General features: G+C 40.9%; 1 protein-coding gene across 1 annotated transcript in view; it reads right to left on the reverse strand.

Annotated features, from left to right (window-relative positions):
• Positions 1–589: 589 nt before the first annotated feature.
• Positions 590–26129, reverse strand: part of LOC141543582 (uncharacterized) — a 31242-nt gene continuing 5702 nt past the window's right edge. The window contains 10 exon segments of the mRNA XM_074269094.1: positions 590–3206; positions 3209–4975; positions 5831–5926; positions 6448–6574; positions 10271–10342; positions 13682–13786; positions 17080–17179; positions 18548–19547; positions 24571–24663; positions 25111–25237. Of these exon segments, the coding sequence (XP_074125195.1) occupies positions 3142–3206; positions 3209–4975; positions 5831–5926; positions 6448–6574; positions 10271–10342; positions 13682–13786; positions 17080–17179; positions 18548–19547; positions 24571–24663; positions 25111–25237 (3552 nt within the window). The 3' untranslated portion in view covers positions 590–3141.

Genomic DNA, 26129 nt, shown 5'->3' on the forward strand with positions numbered 1-26129 from the left:
TAAACTCAGATCTAAATAATTGAAATAATATTTATTCTTCATGAATAGGTAAAGCCCATATAATTTTTAAATGATAATTTTACCTAATATATTAATGAAGGTCATCTCAATTCAATTACTAAAAAAAAAACAAATTACAGTTAGGAAAAAAAAAAACAAAAACTAAGAACAAAGTTCACTTAGAACAAAAAGTCCGGAATTTCAAAAAAATTAGAGGAAAAGATATAAAGGAAGTACATTCAGCATTAGATTAAACTATATTATAAAATGAGAGCATTGTTGATGTGTAAAAAGGATAATTTTATTTTAAAGTTTTAAAGTTTAAAGAACAGAAGGAATCTAGAAAATGGTGTGGGTATGGGGGTACTTTAATAGACAATCTCTCAAATTGGATTTGATTAGATTAAATTATTGCTGTGGTATAAGAATTGATAAACTAGTTAACTTAGAAAAACATGGGAAGATTCAGACATGAACAAAGATGCTATTCACCTTCAGATAGAATGAGAAACAGGAAATAAGTATAATACTGTTTTACACATATACATGTGTGTATATGTGTATGTTTTTAGATACCTGTGTGTGAGTGTGTGTGTGTGTATGTGTGTGTGTGAGTGTGTGTGTGTATGTGTGTGTGTGTGTGTGTGTGTGTGTAGCATTCTTTAGGGATGGGAAGAAGAGAAAGGGGAAAAAATAAAGCAAAAAGTATATAATAGAGAAAAGAATACCAATAAGGAAGCAAAGAAAAGTTGGGCAGCTTTGAAAACAATATAATGTTTATTATATAGGTTTTCTTGAAATTGAAATGTATTGTTTTATACCGAATCCTTTCTTATGGTCTGCTGTATTTTTTTTTCTCATTTTGTATTTAAGTTTGACATTTAAAAAAATTTACCCCCAAAAAAATCATATTGCTTTCATTAAACTGTTTACATTAACAAAAAATAAAGTACCATAGATGGAAGTCAAGGGGAAAAAAAGAAAAATGGGGAAAACATGGATCAAGAATAATGAATGAGGTCACGCCTTGTACTCTATATAGGAACTTCAAGCCTATATATCATAAGAACTTTCTTCAAGTTTTAGGACAGGGAGGTACTGGACAAGATAATCACTAAATTCCACATGGCCAAAATACTGATTCTATTTTAATAGAAAATTGCTTATTACTGATGTAGAAATCATGTCTAAATTTGATATTAGATAGGGCTTTCAGCAGCCATCTAATCCAACCCATTGGCAAAGAGGAATCTGTGTTACAATATACTTCACAAGTGTGTTATTTTAGACCTCCAGTAAGAGAAAGCTCACTGCTCAGTTAAGGAAATTTTTCTGGAAGGCTTGCATTGTTAGGAAGACTTTCCTAATATCACACTTAAATTTGCCTCTTTGCATTGTTTGCTTCTCTCTTTTTAAGATCCAAATAAAGATTAAGCTGGTGAAAGTTTTCTACAAAAAGTAGAGGAAAAAATTGTTACTTAAGATATCCCTTCTCTGTGCCATATTTTTCCCACTGGCCTCTGACACACCTTTGACAATCCTTTCTCAGTTGATTTCAACAAACATTTGTTACTATGTACCAGGTTAAGCCTTGGGGAATAAACGACAAGCAAAAAGAAAAGGTCCCTGGCCACAAGGAGCTTACATTCTAATGTAGGAAAGCAAAATATAGATAGGAAAGTGGGGAAAAAAAATTGAAACTTGGACGGAGGAAGGAAATGCCAACTTGGGGGAATTGTACTTTAGTCTAGAGAAAGAGTAATGGCTGGTTTGGGCCTTCCCCCAATGGAAGTTCAATGAGATCATCAATAAGAAAAGTCACAAGAGAAAAAAAAAAGTCCAAAGGAAAAATCATGGGGAAATATTGCCCTTAAAGCTAAAAATCATAACAATAACCAGTAAAGGGGAGGGAGGAATCACATAAAATCACAAGAATCAAGTAAGTATACTGTTTCTGAAGACAAGGAGAGTGTATTCAAAAGGAGGTAGCAATTAATAGTGTTCAAGGCTTCAGAGGGAAAGAGCTGAAAATATGGCTACTGAATGTTGTAATTAAAAAGTCCATGATGACTTTTAAGAGAGCAAACTCAGGTGAATGGTAAAGATGGTGGTGGTGAGGAGGAAGAATTAGAGACATGTGTAAGAAAATTTTTTAAAGAATTTTGGAAGTAAAGAGTAGAAGGCACATGGGATGGTAAATGCAGGGAAAGCATAACAGCATTAGAATGATGGGTTTCTGTTATTGTTTTGGTATTGGGAGAATTGGGTTAAATCTGTGCATAGATAGGAGCCAGTATAGAGTAAAAAAAATTGGGGAGAGGGAGGAAGAGAGAGAGAGAGAGAGAGAGAGAGAGAGAGAGAGAGAGAGAGAGAGAGAGAGAGAGAGAGAGAGAGCGCACATGTGTACTGGAACAAAAATCTGGAGTAATAAGGAAATAATAAAATTAAAGGCACAAGCCAAAGATTCAGTCTTAGAATATCACAGATATTCTTCTATGAGAAGACAGTTTGGAGTGATAGCTCTAGGGATTTTAGAGGATTGAGAGTTAAGGGTGTGCACAACTATGAGATAGCCATATATTTTCTCAGTAAAGAGCATATTATACTGGCCTTAGCAATAAAGATTCGAGATATGGAAAGGGCTCTAAAAGGAAAAGACTGCTAGTACTTGTCATATAAGTAGCATGTGTTTCCTTACTCCTATTATATTCTAAGTTGGTGGTCACTATTTCCACAAACACAGTCTAATTTTGTAAATGAGCATACTCCAGGTTGTTTTTTTTGTTTTGTTTTTAATAGCCATTGTTCTTACTATCTTAATACCTTTGCTATGAGCTAAAAAAAAAAAAAAAAAAAAAAATTGTTCTAATTTTAAAGAAATACATGCAGTATTAAGAAGAAAGGTTTGGAAACAAGACAGGAATTTGCTTCATTTATATGAATTTGCTTTTATGTTCTTTAATATTAAGTGATCATGTGCTTTGGCTGAAATCTTGCTCATGCTATTTAAACACAAAATTATTGCATTCACAAAACGTCCCTCCACTATAATTCCTATGATATTTATTTTCAAGAAAGAGCTTTCCATATTTATTACAGTTTCCCCTAGAGCAAACCCACTCATGTTGAGTAAGCAATTAGCTAATCTTGGAAGCTCTTTCCTCATTCCTGAGTTTTGTCTCCAGTATGAATTATCTGATTTTTCTAAGCTTTCTGTTTTGGCAAAATGATTCCCCACATTCATTACATTCCTAAGGTTTCTCTCCAATATGAATTTTCTGATGTTTGGCAAGAGGTATTCTATGGCAGAAAGCCTTCCCACATTCTTTACACTGATAAGGTTTCTCTCCAGTGTGAATTTTCTGATGTTGAGTGAGATGTGTGCCTCTGTGGAAGGCTTTCCCGCATTCATTGCATTTAAATGGTTTCTCTCCAGTATGAATTCTCTGATGTTCATTAAGTCCTGAGCTCCAGCGGAAAGCCTGCCCACATTCATTACAGTTATAAGGTTTCTCTCCAGTGTGAATTCTCTGATGTTGAGCAAGCGGTGCTCTCTGACGAAAGGCTTTCCCACATTCTTTACATGTATAAGGTTTCTCTCCAGTATGAATCCTCTGGTGTTCAGTAAGGTCTGTGCTCCACCGAAAGGCCTTCCCACATTCGTTACAATTATAAGGTTTCTCTCCAGTGTGAATTCTCTGGTGCTGAATAAGACTTCTTCTCTGGCGGAAGGTCTTTCCACATTCTTTACACTGAAAAGGTTTCTCTCCAGTATGAACCCTCTCATGTTCATTAAGTTCTGTTATCCACCGGAAGGCCTTCCCACATAGATTACATTCATAAGGTTTCTCTCCAGTATGAATTTTCTGATGTTGAGTCAATTCTGTGCTCCGGGGGAAGGCCTTCCCACATTCCTTACATTCATAAGGTTTCTCTCCGGTGTGAATTCTCTGATGTTCAATAAGGCGTATTCTTTGGCGGAAGGCACTCCCACATTCTTTACATGTGTAAGGTTTCTCTCCTGTGTGAATTCTCTGGTGTTGAGTGAGTCCTGTCCTCCGGCAGAAAGTCTTCCCACATTCATTGCATTTATAAGGTTTCACTCCTGTATGAACCCTGTGATGACGAGTAAGTTCTGAGCTCCACCGGAAAGCCTTTCCACATGACTTACATTCATAAGGTTTCTCTCCTGTATGGATTCTCTGATGTTCAATAAGGCGTATCCTCTGCCGGAAAGCCTTTCCACATTCATTACATTTATAAGGTTTCTCTCCATTATGAATTTTTTGATGTTCAGTAAGTCCTGTCTTCCGGCTAAAGGCCTTTCCACAGTCATTACATTCATATGGTTTCTCTCCAGTGTGAATTCTCTGATGTCGAGTAAGTCCTGTCTTTTGACTGAAGACCTTTCCACATTCATTACATTCATTAGGCTTCTTTGTAGTAGAAATTCTTTGATTAAGGTTCATGTTATTAGGGAAGGCCTTATTACATTCATTACCTCCAAATGGTTTTACTCCAAGATGTATTATATGATTGTCATTAAGGTCTGAATTATAATTAAAGAATTTCTCACATTCATTCAACTTAGAAAATACCTTATTTAAGCAGTCAGTATTACATTTATTCAAGTGTGAATAGAATCTGTAGTTCTTTTTGTGAACGTCACACTGACGGAGGGTCTTTTCAACAGATACTCTATGTTGAGGGAAAAGGATTGGTCCTACGTAGAAACCTCTATTATATTTATTATATAAATGTCCTGTCCCTTTTTTGAGAATTTTCTTTGAGGTGTTTTTAATTTTTCTTGACTGTTTCTCCTCACTTCCCTTTTCTAAGATGGCATTACATTCCCAGACTTTTCCAAACTTGGAAAAAAAGAGACTACTCCTTGTAAATTTTTCTTGGAATGATTCTTCCATAGAGATGCCCATCTCTGGAGTTGACTCCATGGTTTCAGATGTAGTATCCCAATCTAAAAGAAAATTTTAAAACGTAAATATCTTATTTCTTTTGCCTAACACTTGGGTCTTTATTCTCTCTCCTCCATTAACCAAAATTATTGTCACAAACACTTGTGAAATCTTGTTGACTCTACCTCCACAAGATACCTTTGAATTGATCTGACTATATCATTCTCTAACCTAGTGTAGGGTCTCATCACTTCTCACCAGGATTTCCTGGTGACAGCCTTATAACTGGTCTCAATTCCACCAGTCTATCTTGTCTTTTTTCCCCATACATCACAAGTTATCAGAATGATATTTTGAAAGTACAAGTTGGACCATTTCACTCCCCAACTCAAAAAATTCCCAAAGTTCCCTTTAATTTTCTAGAATCATATCCAAGTTTCTGCTTGGCACCCAAAGTCCTTCATATTTCACATATTATGTGGAACATATTATTACAGTAGCACAACCTTTTTAAAATGCTCACTAAGAAATGGACTAGAAAGTAGCTTGTAAGCCAATTGGATAGCTTTATCACAAATAATACACCAAAATATGCATTTTGTGTTAAGGGACACATTAAAAAAAAGAACAATGAACAAATAAAGAAGGGAAGTAGAATGGCTATTGAGAAAAAACAAATGATGGAAATTGGAAAAGAGCAAGTTAACTTTTCCTAAAAACACTCTTCATATCTGAGAATGGAGGTCCATATGAGTAAAGGGATGTCAGGAAAGTTTTTCATTTCAAGCCAAAACAGTTCATCATGGACTGCCTCTGCTGATCTTCCCAGGCAGTGGGAGTTTGAGGATCTTCTGATCCAACATTCTCAAAATTAGTTCCCTCAATGATTAGCTATAGTGGTGTTGGTAATGACTCACCTAGATAGGGAGTTCTTGGAATATCATCCTCTGACATCCAAGGTACTTTCCCTTGTTCCAACTGGTAAATCACACCTGGTTTGGAGACTGATAGTCCTACCAGTGGAAAAAGGAAACGTGTTAGGTTGAGCTCAGAATGTGAAGGGAAGAATCTGGGATCTACCAGATCACAGATTGAAGGCTGGAGCTCAAACTGCCTCCTTCCACGGATACAAAACAAAACATGTTAACAAGTTCCCGATCCTGAGTCCACAAAAGAATGGATAATATCTATTTTCTGCAAGATGAGAATCACCCTTTACTAAAGAATCCTACAGCATGTGTGGCATGCAAGAATGCACAGAACATTGGGTCTGAAGTCAGGAAAACCTGACTTATAATCCAGCCTCAGACACTTATTATCTGTGTGACCTGGAGAAGGTTACTTCATACCTGTTTGCCTTAATTCTGTAAAAATGGGGATAACAGAGTCACTCTCCCAAGGTTAAATGAGATAACATTTGCACAATGCTTGGAAAACCTGTATAAATAGTGATACATACATGCTAGCTATTAACAAAGGAAACGAAATCTCTCCAATGAGAAGAATAAGAAGCAAAGGGGGAGGCTGTTCTTACCCAAGCAGACCAGGTTCCTGTAGTTCTCCAGCATTACATCCCTGTACAATGCTTTCTGAGAAGAGTGCAGGTGCCCCCACTCTTCTGGGGTAAATTCCACAGCCACATCCTTGAATGTCACTGGTTCCTGAAATACCAAATATAGTTCTGTATTCCCAGTTTCCCTTTTTTTTATGGACGTGGAAGGATGAATACAATTGGTTTTTAACAGAATCACTAAGTCTAATACATAGATGGACACTCAGAGGCCTTAGAATCCCTTCCGCTCCTTCCCCAAAACATGGGGCTACAGCTTCCTCCTGAAGACCTCCAAAGCAGCCCATTCTACTTTCAGAAAACTCTGATTATTAGGAATTTTATTCAGAGGCTGAACATAAACTTGGTTCTTGGTAACTCCTCCCCATTGTTTCTCCTTCTGTCTCTAGAGACCAAACATTACCAGCCTAATCTTTCTCTTGCATGTTGTTGTTTTTCAGCTTTGACTAACAGTCCCTGACCCCATTTGGGGTTTTCTTGACAAAGATACCAGAATAATTTGCTATTTTCTTCTCCAGCTCATTTTATAGACACAGTGAAGTGACTTGCTCAGGATCACATGGCCCATCAGTGTCAGAGGCTGGATTTGAATTTAGGAAGCCAGTCTTCCTGATTCCTAGCCCAGGGGTCTGGGGACTATGGCACTCCCCAACCCTGTGCCCTCCAAATGACCACTGGGCAAATACCTGGAGGGTGGAACCCTCCCTTTTCCAGGATTGAAAAACCTCACTCTTCAGGTGCCCTTTTTACCCTTGCTCCTCCAAGGCCCTATGCCTTCTGCTGGATCTGTGCCACTTGATGACCATGGGTGACTGCTGCACTTCTTAGCTGAGGCCCAGGCAGATGGCAGTGAAACGCTTCTTCCAGATGCCAGCCTTGGCAGGCAGCTTTTCTGGAGGTCCCATCCCAGGCTATAGGCTTCTCTATTTAAAGTCCAAGACTCCTATTTCCTGAGGATTTATTATCTCATTCCTAGCCTTCTCTAGCCTACTTTAGGGAAGGTGACTTTGAGGCCAAGAGCTTTAACATCATAAAATCCATCTGGAGAAAAAAGGTCAAAAATCCCAAAGGAAATCATGAAAAAAATTAGGAATGAAAGGAGGTCCTCTGGCAATACACTGTTTGCCTCAGTTTCCTCATCTATAAAAGGAGCTGGAGAAGGAAATGGCACATCTCATCCACCCTTAGCTTCACTCTCAAGACCAAGGAATCCTTTCCTCTGCTCTAAAAGTATGGTCAGGATGTGAACTCCCTGAGAATATGGATAATTGTGCTTTAGTATTTGTATACTCAGTGTTTAGCAAATAGTAAATGTTTAACAAATGTTTCCTTCCTTTCTTCATTCAATCCACAAAACTAATTTGTACTGGTTAAAAAACAGAACATTCAATTATTGAAACAAAATGGTAGTGTTTCATGTAAAATGTATGGGATTGCCTGTCATCAAGGGGAGGGAGTAGAGGGAGGGAGGGGATAATTTGGAAAAATGAATATAAGGGATAATGTTATAAAAAAAATTACTCATGCATATATACTGTCAAAAAAATTTATAAATAAAATTTTTTTAAAATGGTAGTGTTTTCAACAACAATACTGTATGAGGATGTATTCTGATGGAAGTGGAAATCTTCAACATAAAGAAGATCCAAGTCACTTCCAGTTGATCAATGATGGACAGAAACAACTACACCCAGAGAAGGAACACTGGGAAGTGAATGTAAATTGTTAGCACTACTGTCTATCTACCCAGGTCACTTACACCTTCGGAATCCAATACTTAATGTGCAACAAGAAAATGGTATTTACACACATGTATTGTATCTAGGTTATATTGTAACACATGTAAAATGTATGGGATTGCCTGTCATCTAGGGGAGGGAGTAGAGGGAGGGAGGGGATAATTTGGAAAAATGAATAAAAAAAAAATTAAAAAAAAAAAAATGGTAGTGTTTAATAAACCAAGACACCAGTGACTGGGTTAGGATTCTTTCACTAACAAAAAAGATGGCAAAATTGGAAAGTAATTTGGTGGAAATTAGGCTTAGACCAACACTTCCCAACTCTTCCTGCCACCAAGCTTAAAATGAATACAAGACCTAAACATCAAAAGTCATGTCTTAAGTAAATTAGAGGAAAAGAGTAATTTTCATGATTATGGGGGGGAGGGGGCAAATATTAAATAGAGATGATCATAAAAGTAAAAAGGAATTTTTGAAATTCAGAATAAGCAAAATAAATGCAATTAGGATTAGAAGGTAAATGGTTAACAGGGAGAAAATCTTTTAACAAAGAATCTTGGCTCTATCAACAAACTTTATTAAGCACCTACCGGGAGACAAGACCCTGCCCCCCAGAACTCCCAGTTTTACTGGAGGAGACAATAATAAATATAATAAATATATATAAATATATAAATAAATATATATAAAGTGATAATAAATATAAATAAATAAATAAATATAAAGAGTAAATGGGAAAGTGTAATGAAGGGAAGCACTGGAATTAGAAGGGCTAAGAAAATCTTGCAGAATATGGGACTTTAGTTGGAATTTAAAGGAAACTTCAGAGCTGAGGAGGGAGCATCTGCAGGGGTGGGAGACAAGTTCATACAACAGCTAGGAGGCCAGTGCCCCTGGAGCAGAGTACCTGTGGGTGAGTGACAAGGGACAGAGTCTGGAAAGCGGGAGAGGGGTAGATCATGAAGGGCTTAGAACGCCAAACAGAGCACCTTGTGTTTGCTCCTGCAGGCCATAGGGGCCACCAGAGTTTAGAAAGTAGGGGTGAGATCAGAAGACCTGGGCTATAAGGAAATCCCTTTATGGAGGATGGACTGTATCAAGGAGAGATTCGGGGCAGCCACGTATGTGTTTCCCTGTTTGAACATAAGCTCCTCTCATATTCTGATGGAAGTGGAAATCTTCAACAAAAAGAAGATCCAACTCACTTCCAGCTGATCAATGATGGACAGAAACCACTACACCTAGAGAAGGAACACTGGGAAGTGAATGTAAAATATTAGCACTACTGTCTATCTACCAAGGTTACTTATACCTTTGGAAGCTAATAATTAATGTGCAACAAGAAAATTGCATTTACACACATATATTGTATCTAGGTTATATTGTAACACATGGAAAATGTATGGGATTGCCTGTCATCTAGGGGAGGGAGTAGAGGGAGGGAGGGGAAAATCTGGAAAAATGAAAACAAGGGATAATGGTATATATAAAAAATTACTCATGCATATATACTGTCAAAAAAATTTTTATAATTATAAAATTAAAAAAAGAAATTAAAAAAAAAAAAAAGAACATAAGCTCCTCGTAGGCAGGGACTGTCTCATTTGTATTTGTGTCTTGGGTGGTTAATGCAATGGCTAGCGCTTAATATGTTTAATGAATGCATTGTCATTCTTTGATCCGGTGAATGTAAGAAATTTAGAAAGATTGAGGACAGACTTCTTTCAAGGTAGAGAACACTGACAGGCTTGCCCGAGGCATTCGCTACTTTGGCTTAACCAATCTCTTTGCTAGAATGAAGAGTTTGCCTAATTGGGTTGGAGATGGAAGGAAAGGGAGATGCTGGGGATTGACAGTGATGTTCAAAAAACCCAAAACACACTTGAAAATAAATTTTTAAAAAGGAAATACAACAAAATATGGAGGGTTGGATTAAATCTACGAGTCTTTGAAAGGCCAAGTTTATTGGTTTATAGGAAATGGAAAAGAAATGTATATAAAGGGAAAACCAAGATTTTTATTTCAGGAAACAGGAAACTCTCACATACTTGGTGATTCCTGGAGGGCAGGAGCACAGGAGCCATTTTGTTCACCTTTAGCAGAGTTCTCCGAAGTTGGACCTAGGGAGAAAAGGGACGCTGTGAGCAGGGCTGGCCCTTCCTTGTAATGTCCAGAGCTCGGACCCAGAAGCGCTCACATACCAACCTGCTGAGGCAGACCAGAGGGAGCTTGTGAGCTGTTCCCAAAATATAATTGAATTCAGAAACAACTGAATCAGTAAGCACCTTTTATGTGCAAGGACACGTAGGGGAAATAAGGACCCAAATGAACAAGATCCTGGTTTCCCAAAGCTTACGTGCACAAAGTAGACACTAGATAACTTGTGGAAAGAGAGAGCGCTGACCACTGGGAGTGAGAGGGAGGGGCACCTGAGGAGCAGACATCCAAAGGGCATTCCAGGCCCTGAGGGTGTGGGCACCTGTGGGAAAGCCTGGAGACAGAAGGTCACGTTTGGGAAGGGGGAGCAGCTGGGTCTGAAATCTGTGCAGGTCACATTTATGGAAGGAAAAGCCCGACTGAGTCATAGCTGACAACATTGGGCAACGGCTCAGATTGGTAACGAGCAATGATGGGAATTAAGTCTGGATCGACTAGAGCGGCTAAAGTGAGACGCCCCTTCTGCACCAGGCTGAGACACTTGCGCTTCGAGTACATGCGAGCAGGGAAGAGACTCACTTTCAAAGCCATTTTGAGGACGGGTCGGGGAAGGCAATAACACAAATGAGAGGCCATGGAGGCACTTCCCTGCGCATCCCTCAGGGGCACACCATGGGACTGGATGCCAGGCCTTAACTGCCTCCACCTGCATGCCCACCCATTCCCGAGTCTAGATTAGAATGCCACCATCTGTCCTCCTTTCTATTCTATTTAACCATTTCTTGTGGACTACTGCAATCACCAACTTGTTTCCCTGCCTCAAGTTTCTTCCTCGTTACCCCCTGCTCCAACCAACTGCCAAAGGGCCCTTGCTAAAGGGCTCACCACATTGATCCCGTCTAAAAACATCCCAGTGGTTCTCCAGTATCTCTAGGATAAAACCCACTTTTTCCTCACATGTGCCTTGTAGAATCTTGAGCTTCCTTCAAAGCTAAGCCCCCTCCTATTTTTTTTAATGATCGCTTCTTTACCCCCTACTCCACATGGCTCAGTTACTTTTAGTATAAAAATTTAATTTACTTAATTTGGAGATTAGATCTCTCTAGCTTGCCCAGGCTAGAAGTAGCCACTTAGAGGTCCAATCCTCAGAATTACTGGCATGGCAGCTTTTACCCTGCTCCATTTCCTGGCTGGGTAATCTGAGCCCTCCTGGAGCAGTGTGATGGCTCTCCACCTCTAGAGGCTCACCATACTGAGACCGGACTTCACGTGGATCCCCCCTCTGCCTCAGCACTCCTGAAGCTCCAGACTCCCAGACTCAAGGGATCCACCAAGTTCGGCCTCCCCATCTTCCTGCTAGAAACTATTATAAACTACTTTGAGTGTGGACAGCTAGGAGCAAGATGGCTGGAGCACCAGATGTGGAGTCGCGAAAAGATAAGACCAGACCCTGGTTGATCCTGGGCAAGTCACTTTCCTCTCGATTTCGTCTTCTGTAAAGTAAGCTGGAGAAGAAAATGGCCGACTACTCCAGCATCTCTGCCAAGAAACTCCAAATAAGGCCACCAAGAGTCAGACACAACTGAAAACAATTCTGAGTTTACTGCCATGGTGCTTCCACTGGCAGAATGTGAATGGCAGGTGTCTTTTGCCTTAAGCATGTGGGCTGGCTTACGAGGTATTCTTTCTGGCATGGTGATACATGACTGGTTCTGTAGTCAGAGAACCATTTCTAAATCTATGGGCCAAGATTTAGTTATCGACTGGTCAGAGAGGGGAAGGAAGGAGACGGGGCCAGAGGTGCTTTGAGGTTGGAAATCTTCCGGTGTGCTCCACAGAAATAGTCACGTTTGTAGGAGAGAAGATAATGACTTTGGGTTTGGAAAGGAAGATGGCAAAAGGGAAGGAGGAATGTGTGAAGGAAAGGAGAGTAAGAGAGATGGAAACGCAGGCTGTAAGCCTGGGAAAGGATTCCAGAGGGTCTCTGGAGAGTACAGGTGAGGGGGAGAAGAGGAAGAAGACAGGAAGGTAAAAACACCATGGGGTAGGCCAAGGTGGAGGGGAGAAGAGGCCTGGCCGGTGTGGGCAGATGAAGGGGGGTGGATAAAAGGGAAGGACTAGAGGAAGGACATGAGGGAGAGGAGGGGGTAAAGCAGGTGGGGAGAGAGGTAAGAGACTGGCGAGGAGGCTGGGGAAGGAAGGGAACAGGACGAAGAAGGGTGGGGGAAGACGGGAGAAGGTGTAAAAAAAGATGGGGCAAAAGGAGTAAGTGGAAGAGGAGGAAATGAACTGGCAGAGCCAGAGAGAGGAGAGAGCCAAGGGGGGAGGGGGACAAGAAAAGGAAGAAAGGGGGAGGAGAGAGAAGAAAGGGCAGCGGAAGATGGATCATAGGACGGCTGAGCTGCAGCTACTACTGGGACACAGGCAGAGCAGGCAGAGTTCTCTCCCGGGAATCCAGAGATTAACATCAGAAGCACAAGGAGCGGCGGGGATGCCGGGGAACCCGGCTTGTTAGAATCTTCTGCACGCGTTCTATTTGACTGAGAAATCAGTGTGGGTCAACAAGCGCTGACAGGGCGCTCCCGCTCCCGCGCTCCTTCCGTCCGACTGCTCGGGTGTCCGCCCGGGACACGGCTCTTCTCCACGCCCGGAACGCTTTCCCCACTGGCTTCTCTCAAGAACCAGCTAATCCCGCCTTCCTGGGGCTTTCCCGTAGGGCTGTAAACTCCTGGGGGGAGGGGCTTTCTCTAGTACTGAAAACATCCCTTCGCACACAGCAGGCACTTAATAAATGTTTCAGTCAGTCTGTATTTTAGTTGTCCACGGGTGTATCCTGTGGTCTCTCCCACCTCGTATTTCTCTGTGTTGCCAGGACTTAATCCCATAAGCGCTTTTGTGACTGTTCTGTTTTGTGACAGAGAGCAGAAGAAAATGGGAGGGGGGAGGGGGTGTCACAGCAGGAAGCTTCAGGACCCTAAAGAACTGCCTCGTGGCACCAAAGTTAGCCTCCTTTTCATTGGCCCAAAAGTCAGATACCAGGTATCAGTTACAAAGGAGCACGAGGCCCGTGACGCCAGTGGTGACGTCATGGAGATGGGGGAGAGAGAAGGCGGAGAAAGAAGCGTGAAAGAGCGGCAGCCACTTCTGATTGGATGAGGCGTTTAGCCCGCCTCCCCATGCGTCCAATGGAAGCGGCAAGCAGACAACGCCCGCAAGCACGCCGCCCGCCTTGCCCCCGCACCTTTCTATGCAGCGGGAGGAAGACCGGGAAACTTGGCGCCCGAGGCTGCACCGAGACCTACCTCGCTCTCCAGCGGGATCAGCCCTAGGCCTGTCCCGGAGCCCTCACCAAAGAGAGGCCTGAGAAGAGTCCAGGTAGTTGAGAGCGATGCGAGATCCGGAAGTGGCTAACTTCCGGTGCCAACCAGGAGGCTAGAAAAGGAAGTTACGTAGGAAAGGGGGCGGAACCATGGTGATCACTTCCTTCTGGACGCAAAGCCTTCTGGGAAACCTAGTTCGCCGGCTACAGATTTGTGAGCATGCGCTGGGCCTTTACTTCCCAAACTGCTAAAGTCGGAGAGATGGGAGGGACCAAACCCCATCCCCACTCCCTCCCCCCGGGATCTCTCCCCACCTCCTGCGGCCTCCACTTGGGTCTCGAGGGCCTCTGGCCGCAGCGTTTTCCGCTTGTCCTGGAGCCGCCTGGGCTAAGGAGCTGCCTTCTCCCGGAAGTCTCCCGGGATCTCCCCAGCCTTTGTCAGGGCCTGCTTCAGGCCGGGATCCTGCCTGCAGCCCCGGACCTTGCCCAGCTGCTCGGGGAAGGGAAGGGAAGCAGGGCTGCGGTGAGCTTGGAGCAGCAAAAGACACCCCGGGCAATCCCCATATATATGTATATATATATTTAAAAGGTCATTTCGGATCTCCCTGGTGATGAGTGATCCCTCAGAACTGACATATTCCCCCCCCCCTCCACCTTAGGATGAGGTGTGAGAATGCAGAAGTTGTGAGCGGTTCTGAGTCATCCCAAGGCAACACCCACGACCCTGAAGGTCAGAAAACAATCTGGAGGTCAGGGAGCTGTGGAACATCCTGGTGGAAACTACCCCATCCCTGTCATGATCAATAAAAACAACGACAAAGCTATTCCGTGGGAAACAATCTTTACAGCCGGCGTTTCCGATAAAGGCCTCATTTCTCAAAAAAGATACAGAACCGAGTCAAATTGATAAGAATATGTCATTCCCCAATTGATAAAAGGTGAAGAAATGCTCTAAATCATTTTGATTAGAGAAATGTAAATTAAAACAACTCTCGAGGCATCACCTCGAGCCCATCTGATTGGCTGACATGACAGCAAAGGAAAATAATCAATGGAGTGGATGTGGGAAAATTGGGACAGTTACATACTCTTGATGGAGTTGTGAACTGAGCCAACCATTCTGGAGAGAGCAGTTTGGGACTATGTCCAAAGGACATTACCCTTTGATACCCTTTGATCCATCAATACTGATGAGGTTAGTGGCAGTCAGAGAGTTGTTAAAATCCCCTTTTAGGTGAGCTGGAGTTTGAGAAAACCAGATACCTCTTCTCTAGAACAGGGATACTTCAGTTACTGCCAAAGGCCAGTCTGGCAAATCCTCAAAATGCATGAAACAATAATGGCTCATATAAGAAGTGTCAAGTTTAGAGATCATGTATGTGGCAAAGGGGTAACTCATAGCTGCTCAGTGCCTCAAGTAATTTTCTCCTTTTGTGAAAACCTCATAACGTTTCCCCAAGTATGATTCTGCTGGCCCACTTAGGGAACTGAGAAGCATTCTTGATCTACCATTTTAATGACATGTCAAAGAAAGAAAACAAATACTCTGCCAGGGCCTGCATTGGGAAAGCCACACTGATTCAGATCACCACTTTCGGTGTTCCTATGAATCACCCTTTTAATACTCCACTCTAGAATTCTGATGGGAAATCAAACTCAATGACCAGCAGTTTTCAGCATCCATCTTATTCCTTGTTTTGAAACCTGGGACACTTGCCTACTCCCCATCTATGGTGGTACATACAATTTCTTTTCTTCATGGCCCCCCAAAAATCAAGGACAGTGTCTCTTAGTTGCATATGAAAATTCTTCTGGTCCTGGAGGTTATATATATTTTGCTGAGGCAATTGGGTTAAGTGACTTGCCCAGGGTCACACAGCTAGGAAGTGTTAAGTGTCCGATTCCAGAATTGAACTTGGGTCCTCCTGAATTCAGGGCTGGTCCTCTATCCGCTGCACCACCTAGCTGCCCCAGGTTATATTCTTAACCAGCATGCTGCAAACTTGTTTTCAAAAAACTTTTTGACAAATTTCATATATTTGGTTTTCTTTGGAATTTTTTATTTTACAACAACAAACAGTTAACATTTGGATAACAATGTTTACAAAGCACTCCAAGTCTTATTTTATTTATATATTATATTATAATATTTTATCTTCACAATAACTCTGGGAAGTAGGTGTTATTATTATTCTCATTTTACAGCTGAAGAAACAGGCAGACAGAAATGCGTATGTGTGGTGTGATTTGAACTCAGATCTTCCTGGCTGTATCCAGGATTCCTTATAATGGACAGTGATCCAAAGGCTTCACCAAACTGCCAAAGTGGTATAGGGTAGAAAAGGGTAACGGTCCTACTAGAGTTCATCATATCTAGACACTTGAATTCTTAAGATACCCAAGCACTGTCTAACTTTCTTTTGCAATTGTCCCTGCCCTCAAAGAAGCTTACAAAGTAATGGGACATAACTTGTTGAAGAGATGTATTTATCCTTCAGTGGCCCAGGCCACCAGGCTTAGATTAAATAGCATGGCTCAGGCTCCCATCTTAGCTCAGGTACTTTTTTTTTTTTTCCCCTGAGGCTAGGGTTAAGTGACTTGCCCAGGGTCACACAGCTAGGAAGTATTAAGTGTCTGACACCAGATTTGAACTCAGGTCCTCCTGAATTCCAGGCTGGTGCTCTATCCACTGTGCCACCTAGCTGCCCCAGCTCAGGTACTTCTTACTGCTATGGGGTCCTCAGCAGGTCCCTAGCTCTCTCTGATCCAGAAGCCACATCAGAAGGTTGTCGTGAGGATTAAAGGAGATGACATTTATGAAGCAGTTTGCAAATGTTAAGGAGTTAAACCATTACTATTACTATCTGCACATTTTATTTTTATTAGCATCACTAACAAGCCAGTCACATTGCAGAACGGGGAAGGGTCAGCATTCTCAGGGACTTCTGGTACTAGTCTAAGTAAAATCTCAATAAAGACACAATTTTACCTAATGGAAGTATTTAATGGGGATCCTAAATGGAAATTTCTAACTCAGAAGAAAACTATCAGAAGTGCCCCCCTAACATGATGAGATTAAAATCACTAACAATAATCTTAAATATATGACACACAATTATTTCTGAAGAGGTTCAAAACTGATTGTTAGCTTGCCAAGAAGTACTCCTCAGCCTATCAGGGAGAAAAGAGAAGAGGATACAGAGAAATCTGCTTTCCTGGCCATTCAAGGGAGCTCTTTCAAGGAAATGAGCCAAGTCCTTATATTCCTATCAAACAGAAGAAAGTAAAAGGGACTAAAGTGATTCTAGGATATAGGGCTGAAAGACCCCTATCAACTAAATCTCAAGTGTTAAGATCCAGGCTTGCTCCTCATCAACCCACCTCAAAGAAGGAAGCAATCTTTCCTACATTGTGCAAATTGTACCGGATCAGAAGGACAATGGGCATCTCTTTGCTCACTACTTTCTCCAAGACCTTGTTACTATAAAGAAGGGGAAAGAGCCAGTGACTGGAAGTGCCAGCAGGAAATAGTGAAAGGCTTCTAAGCCCTCAGCAGTCAACAAGGAGGTGAAAGAGAGGAAACAAAGTCAAAGAAGAAAACTCCAGAAAGTGCCTTTTTAAACTGGGCTTATTTTTATCTTCCTGTTCTCTCCTGCTAGGGCCTTAGGCTCTGTCTTAGTCACATCCTCAAGCATGACACAATGTCCTCTTTCGAGATTCCTCAGTGAAAGGAGTTTGTCCTAGTAAAATGAATAGAATGTCTCTTTTGTCCAATCCCTATGACCACTTAAAGGCATCGTTGAATCAAGATGGTCTTGTGTTAAAGGACAGCTGTGGATCTTAACATCTGAAGACATTGCAGGGCAGCTTTGCTGACACAGGTGTTGCTGACTGGGAATGAGATAAATTGGAGGCAGAGGGAAGAGGAGAGAGGTCAGACATGCAACAGCCTCTCAGTCAGAGAACAGCAACTGTCTCCTTGTATCATCCTCTCAGAAGAGGAGATACATTCAGCAGGTCTAGGTTGGATCTCCAGCAGCCACTGTCAGGTGGGTCCCAGTAGCACAACAGTCCTGCTCTACTAAATAATGGAAATCACCCCATAATTGATTCTCTGACACACCTCAGGACAGTCCTAGAAAGGCAAGGAAGAGGCAGGATACTTTCCCTTCCCATTCAAACAGCTGGAGCATATCAAGGCTTTTAAGCATTGACTAAATTAACAAGAGTGGGGAAAAAACCATAAACATAAAAGGAGAGTAGCATATTTATAGCCAGATGATAAGGAACCAAAAGAGGGGAAAGAAAGAAAATACATGGGAGGAGTGTCTGCTAGAGGAAGGGCCTGAAATATGTTGGAAAAAATGGGATAAAGGGCACACACGGAGTATATTTAGTCTCATCTACCAGAATGAAGGAAGAAGAAATTGGTGATGATTCTCAGAAGCTTAGAGTCAAGAAACTGAGGGAAGAAGCACTTAATGTTCTCAGTGAATCATCTAAGACACTTTCTGTAACCATAAGAAGGGAAAAGAGTGGAGGCTTAAGAAAAAGAAAGTTTAGAATAGCCAGATCTTAAAGATTTTCTTTTAGTTTAAGTTCTAAATTTTTGAGTGAAATATTTATGTACTTTGGCTCAAATACTTCTGATAAGCATTACTGTAATAAAACTTTATACTCATGAAGTTTCACTCTGGTAGAAATTCTATGATATCAAGCGAGTGTTTTGCTCTTCAGAGCCATTTCAAGATCAAAAGGTTGCTCTGCCATATGAATTTTATGATGTTGAAAAGGTTATGCACTCCAGTAGAAGACCTTCCCATATACATTTCATTCCTAAATTTTCTCTCAAGTATGAATTTTCTCATGGTGATTAAGTCCTGTCTTCCGGGAGAAGGACTTTCCACATTCATGACACTTATGAGGTTTCTGTTCAGCATGAACACTCTGATGTTGAGCAAGATGAGTGCTCTGACGAAAAGCCATCCCACACTTCTTACATTTGTAGCGCTTCTCTCCAGTATGAATTGTTGAATGTTGGGCAAGCCCTGCCTTGCGAGAGAAGGACTTACCACATTTGTTACATTCATAAGGTTTCTCTCCAGTGTGAACTGTTTGGTGGCAAATAAGGCCTGTCTTCCAGAAGAAGGCCTTTCCACACGTATCGCATTCATAGGGCTTCTTTCCAGTATGAAGTCGCTGATGTTGAGTAAGGGACTTCCTCTTGAAGAAGGCCATCCCACATGTTTTGCATTCGTAATGTTTCTCTCCAGTATGACTCCTTTGATGCTGAACAAGCGATTTTCTCTCAAAGAAAGCCAAGCCACACACATTACACTCGTAAGATTTCTCCCCAGAATGAACTGCCTGATGTCGGAGAAGTCCCGTGTTCCAGCGAAAAGCCATTCCACATGTATTACATTCATAAGGTTTCTCTCCAGTGTGAATTTTTTGGTGTTCATTAAGTCCTGTCCTCCTATGGAAAGCCTTTCCACACCTGTTACATTCATAAGGCTTCTCACCAGTGTGAATTCTCTGATGTCGAGTAAGATGTGTACTCCGACGGAAAACCTTTCCACAGACGTTACATTTAAAAGATTTGATTCCTCTGTGGACTTTTTCATGATTAGTAAGTCCTGTCCTCCGTTGGAAGGCCTTCCCACAATGCTTACATTCATAAGGTTTCTCTTCATGATTTGGTTCATCTAAGCTGTTGCCTTCTTCCCTGGTGTTTCCTAGCTTGGTGACAAAGTCAGCACGATTCCTGAATCTTTTCTGAGATGATTTTGCCACAGAGTTGCTCTTCTTCTTGGCAGCTGACTGCTTCGTTTGGGGGCTAAGCTCCCAATCTGAAAGAAAAACAACATGAATATCCTTCATTTACCACTACATTACACTGTGCCCTATCTTCTGCCCTTCCATCAAGAAAAATGTCACATTTTAAATAATAATACCATCTTACAAAATGGTGATCATTGGTGTCTGATTCTGTTTGACGCCTGGGGACTCTGTCCATGGGGTTTCCTTGGCAAAGATAATGGAGTAGTTTGCTCCTTCTAGAGAGTGTTTTGTTTGTTTGTTTGTTTGAAACAGATGAGGAACTGAAGCAAATAGGGGTCAAATAACTTGCTCAGGGTCCCATAGTCTCATAGCTAGCCAGCACCCTGCTGTTTGAAATTCAAATCTTCCTGACTCAAGGCTCAATGCTCTATCAACTTTACCACCTACTTATATATCTTATAAAAGCTCTCACTTAGACTTGACTCTTTTCAACAATGAGATGATTCAGGCCAATTCCAATAAACTTGTGATGGAGAGAGCTGTTGGCCTCCAGAGAAAAGACTGTAGGGACTGAATATGGATCACAACACAATATTTTCATCTCATTGTTGATTGCTTGCTTGTTTTTTTTTCTTTTTTCTTTCTCACTTCCCCTTTTTGAGGCAATTGTGCAGCATGATAAATGTGGAAATATGTATAGAAGAACTGCACATGTTTAATCTGTATTGGATTACTTGCTGTCTAGGAAGGTAGAGAAGGAAAGGTGGAAGAAAAATTTGGAACATAAGGTTTTGCAAGAGTGAATGTTGAAAATGTTGGAAAAACAAAAAGCTATTATTATTTTTAAAAAATAAAATAAAAACTCACTTTGAGCTTCAAAACAAGTTTGTAAGGTATATAGGTCAGTTAGGACATTTAGCTTTAAAAATAATAATTCTTAAACTTTTTTTTTTTTAAGTCTCAGGATCCCTTTATGCTCTTTTAAGTTATTGAGGAACCCAAGGGGCTTTTGTGTATGTGGCTTATGCCTAATCAATATTTACCAGATTAAAAATTTAAACTGACAAAATAATTTTAAATATTCACTTAAATAAATCCTTTACAACATAATATTTTTATGAAAAATAATAGTGTGCCAAGACAAAAAAATTAGATGAGTGGCATTTTTTTTTTACATATTTTTGTAAAGCTCTTTAATGTCTGCCCTAAGAGAAGACATTTGGTATTCTCCTCTCAGCTTCTGCATTTGGTCTGTGGTGAAATTACTGTTTTGGCTGAAGTCAGTTTCATGTGAAGAAAATCTGGTCTCACATAGATATTTTCTCATATAACTATAGATGGCTTTAATTTCATCATCTGAAAATTTATCTGTCCATATTCTTTGACCATTTATCAATTGGAGAGTGACCTGTATTTTTATAAATTTGACACAGTTCTTTATTTTAGAAATGAGACTTTATCAGAAACACTGGCTGTAAAGTTTTTTTTTTCCAGGTTTGTGACTTCTCTTTTAATCTTATTTCTATTGGTTTTGTGTTAAGTTCTTACTAAGTGCTAAGTTGGTACTTAACAATTCTCTAGTTCTGGTCTTTACTAGGAGTTTAACCCCTTCGAACTCCTGGGGAGGAGCTTGCATGCTTAGGAGGAGCAAGTTCATTGGTTGAAGTAATTTTTCACAGAAGCCCTTGTGTTAACCCACGCCCATTCTCTGGGAGAATAAAAGAGGGCGGCACTTGAGAGACTGAGAGTCTCTAGTCTGGGCAGACTTGAGGCTGCTTTTCAGAGGAAGAAGAAGTCACTACACTGGACCAGAGTTGGCAGCAACTGTCTGGAGACAAGGGCTCTCTACAGGAAGAAGAATCTATCAGAGAGATTTGAGTTGACACAGCAGATCTCCTCCCAGAGAATGGGTGTGGGATAATGCAAGGGCTTCTGGGGAAAATTACTTCAACCAATGAACTTGCTCCTCCTAAGCATGCAAGCTCCTCCCAGGAGTTCGAAGGGGTTAAACTCCTAGTAAAGCCCAGAACTAGAGAATTGTTAAGTACCAACTTAGCACTTAGTAAGAACCTAATATCTCATCTCATTAGCACTTAGTAAGAACCTAACAGTTTTGTTTGGGCAAAACCTTTTTAATTTAATGTAATCAAAATTGTCCATTTTATCTTTCATAATTTTCTCTAGTTCTTCTTTGGTCATAAATTCCTCCCTTCTCCAAAGATCTGATAGATAAATTATCCCTTGCTCTCCTAATTTGTTTATGGTATCTTCTTTATATCCATTTTGATCTTATTGGTATGGAGTGTGAGATATAGGTGTGAGCCAAATTTCTGACATAGGATTTTCCAGTTTTCCCAGCAATTTTTGTCAAATAGTCCTCATCCCAAAAGCTGGAGTTTGGGGGTTTATCAAATACTAGATTATTATAGGCCTTGATTATTGTGTCTTGTGTATCCAATCTATTCCACTGAACCACCACTCTATTTCTTAGCCAATACCAAATGGGACTACTGCTTTATAATATAGTCTTAGATTTGATACTGCTGATCCACCATCCTTTGTATTTGTTTTCCATTAATTCCCTTGATATTCTTGACTTTTTGTTCTTCCAGATGAATTTATTATTATTTTTTCTAGTTATATAAAATAATGTTTTGGCAGTTTGATTGGTGTGGCACTGAACAAGTAAATCAATTTGGAAAGAATTGTCATTTTTATGTTATTATCTCAGTCTAGCCTGAACAACTGATATTTTTCCAATTATTTAGATCTGACTTTATTTATGTGAGAAGTGTTTTGTAATTGTGTTCATTATAGTTCTTGTGTTGGTCTTGGTGGAGACACCCAGGTATTTTATTTTGTCTATGGTAATTTTAAATGGAATTTCTCTTTTAATCTCTTGCTGATGTTCAGTAATATATAGAAATCCTGATGATTTGTGTCGGTTTATTTTATATCCTGCAACTTTGCTAAAGCTATGAATTGTTTCCAGTTGGTTTTTGGATGATTTTCTAGGATAGATAATTTTCAAAAGAGGAAACACAAGATGCTAAGAATCATCTGATAATCTGCTTAAATATACTATTTGTCAAACAGATGCTAAATGAAACCATCTCACTCCCCTTCCCCCATCAAATAGGGAGAAAAAAACCAATGGAGAAACATGTATATGCATTTACCAATAGAAGAACCGCAATTCTGTCCAAGCCTTTTGGAAGAACAATAGGGAAGTATGAAGTCAAAGTTGTAAGAACATACAAAAAGATCAAATTCATGGATTTTAAAGGGAGTGGTACATTAGTGGCCACATGCTTTAATTCTACATGAAGAAATCTTCAATCTTCCATTCCTGCTGAGTGATGATCTAGCTTCTGCATGAAGACCTCCAAAGGGAGAGAATCCATCACCCTTAGGAGAGTCCCCTGCAACTATTGGCAGTTCTCACTGTTCCCTACTCCTGGTTTGGTCCTCTCAGGCTAGACAGAATCAGTCTAGTACTTCCTCCAGAGGACAGATACTTGAAGAAAGCTATCATCCACCTCCCCAATCCCCATTTCAAGCTCTAGGCTTTTCTATTCCAGGCTAAATATCCCCAGTTCCTTCAACCAGCCATCACACATTATAGACTCAAAAGCCTTCATATTCCTGGAGATTCCTAACTCGCTGTTGATTCAGTGATTCCATGGTGGAATATGTGCTAAGAGAATTATCATTGTTTTTTGCATTTACTAAAGGCCTACTAAGTGTCAAGCACTGAGCACCGTGTTGGGTGCTGAAGGGAAATCTTTCCTGCCCTCAAAGAGCTTACTTTTATATCCCAAAACTAAACAAAAAAAAGGCTAGCTATACAATCTATCTTACAATGATTTTAAAGACAACCTTCTTTATAACTGGAAAAAAATGGAAGTGATCTAATGTCTAATGAGAAGAGACATTGTGACATTAACATCTTGGAACACTATAATAACATCAAAATGGATCCCTCATCCATGGATCCACAAAGAAATCTGCAACAGATCAAGAACACCCAGTGGGGAAAAAAAATTTTTTTAAATAAAAAAAAAGACTGTCAAATGAAAAGAAGGGCACCAGAAAAAACCAGTGCACATAATGGTCACATGACTAGAAAACTGAGCGAGTATAAAGGACCAAGTATTCTGAGGAAGGCCTGGAGGCAGAGACAGAAAAGGATCGGGACATCTGGACTACTCTGACTGTAGTTTTGCAAGGGGCTATTTTCTGTCCTTACCCCAGCCCTGTGCCCTCTGCCCTCTGAAATTATATCTGCATGGCGCGTATTGTCGATCTACCTTTACTTGTACATTGTCTCCCCAACAAAATGTGAGCTCCTGAAGTGGAGGGGATGGTTTTGTGTTTTCCTTGCTGTTCTTCCAACAAGACCCTCCATCTCCAGACACTCTCCCTCAAGTCTCAGCTACAATTTTCCAACCACCCTTAATTCCTGTCTTGTTGGTTAGTTATTTTCTATTTATCCTATCTATTTATACTTTATTTGTACATCACTGTGTGCATGTTATCTTCTTCATTAAACTGTGAGCTCCTTCTATCTTTTGCTTTTCTTTGTATCTTCCAGGGTGTAGCATGTTGTCTGGCACATAATATTTTTTTATTAAAAGTGTGTTGACTGATAAATAATTGTAAAATAGGTTTAATAAGTTGTATTGATGGCTAACATTAACTTGAAAAAAAAGTTACTTTAAAAAACCTTCAAAAAGAATAAGGTCAAGAAGGTTAATTGGAAAATGTGCTAAATGTCAAGGGATCAGTTTATATATAAAGTTTTATATATAAAGTATCAGAAATGTTAAAAGAAAAGAGAGGAGAGGGGCCCACCATTGTGAAAGCCCAGCGGGCCCTGGAGTGTTTAAGCAGAGAGTTTTTCAGAAAGCCCTTTGTTAGGGTGACGATTAGACTCTGACAAAGGCTCTCATCCCCGAGAGCCTCGGCTCTTCACTACAGGCCTGAGGGGTTGGAGGGGAGCTCTCCACCCAATATTCTTGGTGTTGCTTCCAAATAACAAACCAGAATATTTTTGCTCAATACCTATAAACTTGGCTTTTATGCACTCACCTGGACGGGAGCTTCTTGGGCCTTTCTCTGGCATCCAAAGTACTTGTCTTTGCTCCAGTTGGTGAATCACATCTGGTTTGGTATCTGTAAGTCCTGAAAAAGGGAAAGTGCTTCAGAATCTGACTCTAGTCCGTTCTGTCTTTGGGAACAAGTGGTCATGCTAGAAAAACCCAGAGGAAAGGACAATGGACTCCTGAAGGGTATGGTATTGTGTCCCCGGGAATCTGAGAAGATAAGTCACAGAGCTGATTTGAGTTAAGACAGAAATTTACCTCATTTAATCCAGGACCTGGGGTTTTAGGGGAGAATCTCAAACTTGAAGGAATAGTATGAGGGAGGGACAACTTCAGGAGACACATAATCAAGTGCACTTTTCCATTCTACAGACAAAAGACCATTCTTTGGGAACAGCCAGAAGTACTTTGGACATAAAATGTAAAAGATAACTAACAAATATGTGGGAAAGCCCATAGCATGTACAAAAGAAGGCAGCAAAAAATCTCCACCAGGAATATTCTAGGACCTAAAGGGCCTCCATACCCAGGCAGACCAGGTTCTGGTAGTTCTCCAGCATCACGTCCCGGTACAGCTCCTTCTGAGAAGGGACCAGCTGCCCCCATTCCTCCCGGGTGAAGACCACGGCCACATCTTTGAATGTCAGCAATTCCTGAAATAATCAAAATATCTCTGCTAACCCAAGTCCTTTTCTCATGTGCACCTGGGAGGACAAGGGAAGTTGACTGGAGCTTGGGGTGCAGGAGAGGGAATCACCTGGAGTCAGTTGGGAAGTGTTTGCATTTAATCCTGGATGTAGCAGAGAATCAATGGGGTTTAGGGAGCAGGAGAGTGACAAGTCAAACCCATACTTTAGGAGTACCAGTTTGGCAGTTGGGAAGAGGATAGGTTGTACAGGGAGAGACTAGATGCTCAGAGATTAATGAGGAGGGGACTGAAATCACCTAGGTAATAGACCAGGAGGATCTAAATGAAGGTGGGGGAGAGAAGACAAGAGGGATCCACTGGGAAGTTAACCTGCTGAAGAATCAAGGATGCTTGAGTTTGCCAACTTGAGGTACCTGAAAGGCTTGGGAAGTGAGCAGGAGGAGAGAAATGGGAGTTCTGTTCTAGACATGTTGCGTTTGAAATACCCATCCAACATCCATCTAGAGATGTCCAAATGGCAATCAGTGATATATAAATTTAACTCAGGAGAGAGATGGGGCAAGATGTGCAGGAAGCAGGGGGAGCTGACAAGATCAACAAGAAGAATGAGACAAAAGGGCAGAGTCCTGAGACTCCCACATAAAAAGGAGACACAGGTCAAGATTAAGCAAAAAAGCTTGAGAAGACATGGTGAGCTAGCTAAGACAGCATCACAAAATCTAGGGAAGAAAGGACATAGAAAAGGGGGCAGTCAACTATGTTAAACATGGCAGGGGGGTGGAGAAAGATGAGGGCTCAGAAAAAGATTTACAATTAAGTGATTATAAGTAATCTTGTAAGACTATGAGAAGAGGTCTTAGAGTTGAGTCTTGGCTTTCCTTCCTGACAAGGTTGAT

The sequence above is a fragment of the Sminthopsis crassicaudata genome, chromosome 1 (assembly GCF_048593235.1).
Source record: "Sminthopsis crassicaudata isolate SCR6 chromosome 1, ASM4859323v1, whole genome shotgun sequence".
Classification (NCBI taxonomy): Eukaryota; Metazoa; Chordata; class Mammalia; order Dasyuromorphia; family Dasyuridae; genus Sminthopsis; species Sminthopsis crassicaudata.